The following is a 5,244-nucleotide window of genomic DNA, read 5'->3' as shown; positions in this document are numbered from 1 at the left end:
CTGTGGATCCCAGCTTTCCAAACAAACCTCCTCTTACTTTTGACATAATTAGGAAGAATGTTGAAAATAATCGCTACCGGCGGCTCGATTTATTTCAAGAACATATGTTTGAAGTATTGGAGAGGGCAAGAAGGATGAATCGGTATGTTTTCAAAACCATTTCTTTTTGAGGAGGTGTGACATTTAATGTAAAACAGAAGAAAGAATTTTGCTTTGATGTGCTATTTCAGCATAGGTACATGATTATAGTTGATGGGGTGCTATTTTGAATTTTAATTAGCCAAAACTTATAGAGAGCAAGTGTAAGTATAGTCTCTGGAGGAGAGAAGGCACACTACTAAATTGTCTAGAGTAGGGCCAATGAGGGGAAGGAATGAGACAAAATTGAAGATCTGTTGAAAAACATAAACTTTTAAAATATAGCCTTTCGTAGAACATGTATTTTTAATGGATAAAATGCTTTCAATTAGAAATTGTAATATGATTTCCTTTTAAAGTTTGAGTTCAATGCAAGCATGCTTTAAATAAATTAAAATAGCTCTAAGATACTGATCTGAGGTTAGACTGATTTAAATTTGATTGTCATTTCAGATATCTAAAAGGGCTTCTTTTTAATCTTCAGATTCATCACTTTTAAGTTCATTCTGTAGACATTAAATGTTCTAAAAGAAGAAGAAATCAAATTAAAATTTCCATCAAACTTAAATTCCCTTCTAATTTTGATCTGTGCTGTATATTTGCCACACAACAATAGTATATACTCAGCTGTGAAAACAGTTTCAGTTCAGCAATTACGGTGTGTCTTCTATATGCTCTTGAGGTCACTTGGGGGGAATATAAAAAGTTAAAAATACAAACCCTACCTTCCTGGAGCTTATAGTCTATCATGCTGAGAGGTAGACCTTTAGTCACTGGGCATGGGGTGATTCCAGCTGGGGAATCTGTGAAGCCTGGGTTTGCTCTGGATCTTGAAAGAAAAATTAAAAGTAATGTTTGATGTTCCTATTGAGTGCCTGCCCTTTGTAAAGCACCATACTAAGTACTTGGTGTACATAATCTCTAACCCTTATAATAGCCATTCTAGGTAGGTGATAATCTTCCTAATTTGTATACGAAGATGTACACGACAGAGAGAAATACATTGCCAAAGTCACACAACTAGTAAGTGGCTTGGCTCATCTTGTTCCCCACTGTAGAGAGCCACTGCTGAGCCAGTCACCAAGACGCCAGTCATGGAGCACAGCCAGAGATGATAAGACTTGAGCTGTGTGCCCTAAGAGCTTGAAATCTGACAATTGGGATAGCGCCTATGCTTAGGGAAAAATAATTCCAGGCATGAGATAACGTTTAATAACTTGATATTTAGTAAAAGATGGTGGAGTAAAGGAACTGCGTTAAGAGTTCTAAAAAGGCATGAGACGTCAGAGAAGAATGGGAAAATGGGTGGGATTCAGATAAGGTAAGTGGTATGAGTAAAGGCATAGGGTTAGGAAATGAATATAGTGTATTCAAGAGACACGTGGAGTTGGGGTCAAATTGGAGAGGCCCTTGAGTGACACATTTAGTAAATGGTCCTTATTCTTCAACAGTGCAGATAGAAATAAAGAGAAATATGGAGGGACATATTGTAGTCAAAATCTGCATTCATTTATTTGTTAGTTTTCATTTATTCAACAAATGTTTATTGAGTGACTACCAGTTATGAGAATGTTCTGGATACTTGGTATATACCAGTAGACAAAACAGACGAACCCTGCTCTCATGGAGCTTAGAGTTCCACTCTTATTCACAGTTTACTTAAATAGTCCTTAAGTCTAAAGTCACTCCCCTCCTCCCTGCCCCCTACCTTACCCCCACTGTATCTTGGGGTTAGTTCTGTGAGTCTTCCAAAATAGACTTGTCTCTTAGATTATTAGCAACTTTGTTTCTTATATAGATGACTAGCAACTTTGTTTCTTGTATAGATGACATGATTATTTTAAGAATTAAGCAGATTTGTATGTCTAGGAAATGAGCTCTTTTGCTTCTAGCATTGTTGACATGGTTAGTTTTTGCTTTTGAGGCCTAGGAGGTAGAGTCCAAGGTGACTTTACAATATTCCCCTTTTTATCCACGGTTTCACTTTCTGCAGTTTGTTACTCGAGGTCAACCAAGGTCTGAATATATTAAATGGAAAAACCCAGAACTAAGCAATTTGTAAGTTTTATAAATTACACACTGTTCTGAGCACATGATGGAATTATGAATCTGCCCTTTCATTGTAATGTGGATTATCAAAAGTGTGTTTTCAGCTTTAATTTTATACTTAAAATTGTAAGCTCTTGTAAAATTAATTTCAAGCGAACAGTCTTCAGAAGTCTGTTCAGAAAATAGACATCAAAATAGTGCCCTAGGAGTTTTTTTTCCCTTGGCCAGTTTTATTTTTTTTGCTTTCCTACAAGTGTTAGCATTTCTATAACCTGAAAAGATCTTAGAATCTTTCTTGAAACATCCATTTAGGTTGTTATTGGCAGTGTTTTAGATTGCCAGTTCACGTTTGCTGGTGAGAAGCATTCTGGAGGCTTCGTTCAAGTTTGATGCTCTAGTGATCCGTATTAGCAAACAGCTGACTGGGCTTGCTACACCATCCACACTAGCCTGACCAGACTGTCTCCATGACTGCTGCTAATAAGTCTTTGTCTCTGGTTACCTTTGTGCATAATTTTTAGACCCTGATATTCTTAGTTAATAGAATTATCTTCCTTCCTCAGACCAACAGTGGATTAGAAATAGTAATAGAATTTCTTTGAGTCTAAATTCTGAAGTTCATTTTGCCCAATCCTCTCATTTTATAAATGGTGAAAGAATCTTTTTAAAGTTTTCAGTATGACACAGATAATTTTTTTTCTATCTTTCACTGTGTTGCCTCTGGTGATTCCCCAGAATTATGTAGTTATTTCTGGGAAACTAACATGAACGCTGACTCTGAGGCCTGTAACCATTTTACGATGCCCTTAGGACTTTGCAGTTTAGGTTCAAATATTCACGGAGTCGTACCAGCCTAAGCAACCATGATATAGATCCAAAAAGAAGAAAATGGGCTAAATCTTTTGTTAATACCTTATACAGTGTGTTGGTCTCTTAACTAAGAGAAAGTAAAAATTAATTCAAAGATAAGATGCAAGTACGTGTTGCACATGGTGTGGAGCCTTAGTATAGTCCCTGACTGTGGCAACCCCCTTCTGTTGCCAAAATCAGCTAATGAACATGCTATGTTTCTCCCCAGGAAGCTGTATGAGGCCTTTCCTTTTACATGAGCTGTACAAGGAGTGAGCCTTAAGGAGAAGGAAACTGGTGAGCATGAGGCTCACCAAGGTAAAATTACACTTCAGATTCTGTTCTAACAAATTTTAAGGAGATAGCCTTATTAGAACTGCACAAGTTACCAATATATCAGTTAATGCATTAAAAAAGCATTTCATAGAATGCTTTAACATATAAGCAGGGTGCTTAAAAGAAGCAGCTTGTGTGTCAGTGAATACTCTTAATGCTATTATAGGACAGATTCTGAAATATATGAGGATGCGGTAGAACTTCAGCAGTTTTTTATTAAAATTCGTGATGAGCTCTGCAAAAATGGAGAGATCCTTCTTTCACCAGCACTCAGCTATACCACAAAACATTTACATAATGATGTGGAGAAAGAGAAAAAGGAAAAACTACCGAAAGAAATAGAGGAAGATAAACTAAAACGAGAAGAAGAAAAAAGAGGTTAGTTTCTTTCATTTTATTAAATACGAAGAAACATTATTATGATCTGTCCTAGCTGGTCTTATAATTACCTGTGGAGCAGAGTCCTGTTTGTGTAAATGAAGACTCAGGGTGTTGGCTCTTTCAAAACAGACATGGTAAGATGGGAAATGTTTTTGTCATTATCAATTTGGTCATCAGACTGGAAAAGGTTGGAAGTTATACGTGACACAGCTGTTATTCTAGTATTTCAAGAACAGAGTCAATTAATTCACAAGTGTGGAAGCTAAATACCTCTTAATACTATTGGTAGATAAAAACCTAAGGGGCACAGCTGGGGCTAGAGAGCATTCTCAGCAGTGCATAAAGTTTCTGCCCCATTGTTCAACAGCATGGCTGTCCTCATATGGACTCAGCCAGGTAAGTAGATTATATTTTGTTTTTGTTTTAAATTATTTATTTATTTATTTATGGCTGCGCTGGGTCTTAGTTGTGGCACACAGGATCTTTCGTTGCGGTGTGTGGGCTTTTCTCTAGTTGGGGTACGCAGGCTCCAGAGCACGTGGGCTCTGTAGCTGCCGCATGCAAGCTTAGTTGCCCCACAGCATGTGCGATCTTAGTTCCCCGATGAGAGATCGAACCCGTGTCCCCTGCATTGGAAGGCGGATTCTTAACCACTGGACCACCAGAGAAGTCCCCAAGTAGATGATATTTTGGTTAAACCACATAACTAGGAGGAAATTTTTATTTTAATTGTATCAACCTAAAAATGTTACTTTGAGTCACTTGCCAGAATCTAGAAATATTTGAAAGTAGGAACTTTTATTAGAAATTTAATCATTTCTGAAAAAGTTAGAATTCACATAAATACCTAGAATATATAACTTTCCAAACATTAGATTGATTAAAGGAATAATAACACTATTGTTAACTTTATAACGTTTATGGAAGTATATATGTGACACAACTAGCACAAAGGAATGGAGCCATATTGGAGCAAAGTTGCAATATTGAATGAAACTAAATCACTGTTAACCTGAAATAGATGATGGCAAGTTAAAGATGCATATTGTAATACCAGTAATAACAAAGAGAAAAAGTCAATACAGGAATTAAAATGATATGCCAGAAATACTTGCTTAACACAAAAGAGGGCAGTAAAGAAGGAACAAAAAAAATAAGACAAAAAAAAAAAGCAAAGTGGCAGACTTGAATTCAATTATATCAGTAATTACATACCGTGAATAGACTAAGCACTTCATTCAAAATGCATTGGTTATCAGACTGAATTTAAAAAGTAAGATCCAACTGTATACTGTCTATAAGAGACTCATTTAGATTTGGACACAAACAGGTTGAAAGGAAAATGAAGGGAAAAGATATACCATGCAAATAGTATCCATAGTGAGTTGGAGTGACTATATTAATCAGACAAATAGACTTTAAGAAATATTACTAGGGCTTCCCTGGTGGCGCGGTGGTTGAGAGTCCGCCTGCCGATGCGGGGGACGCAGG

The 5,244-nt window shown here is 36.7% G+C and overlaps 1 protein-coding gene across 1 annotated transcript in view; it reads left to right on the top strand.

Annotated features, from left to right (window-relative positions):
- Nucleotides 1-5,244, top strand: part of PBRM1 (polybromo 1) — a 98,019-nt gene that overhangs the window by 49,030 nt on the left and 43,745 nt on the right. Inside the window, 2 exon segments of the mRNA XM_007451866.1 lie at nt 1-142; nt 3,539-3,750. The exon segment at nt 1-142 is cut by the window's left edge and continues 11 nt beyond it. Coding sequence (XP_007451928.1) covers nt 1-142; nt 3,539-3,750 — 354 coding nt within the window.

Source organism: Lipotes vexillifer, unplaced genomic scaffold (assembly GCF_000442215.2).
Source record: "Lipotes vexillifer unplaced genomic scaffold, Lipotes_vexillifer_v1.1 scaffold500, whole genome shotgun sequence".
Lineage (NCBI taxonomy): Eukaryota > Metazoa > Chordata > Mammalia > Artiodactyla > Lipotidae > Lipotes > Lipotes vexillifer.
The sequence above is the reverse complement of the archived record's forward strand: the minus strand, read 5'-3'. Positions and strand labels throughout refer to the sequence as shown.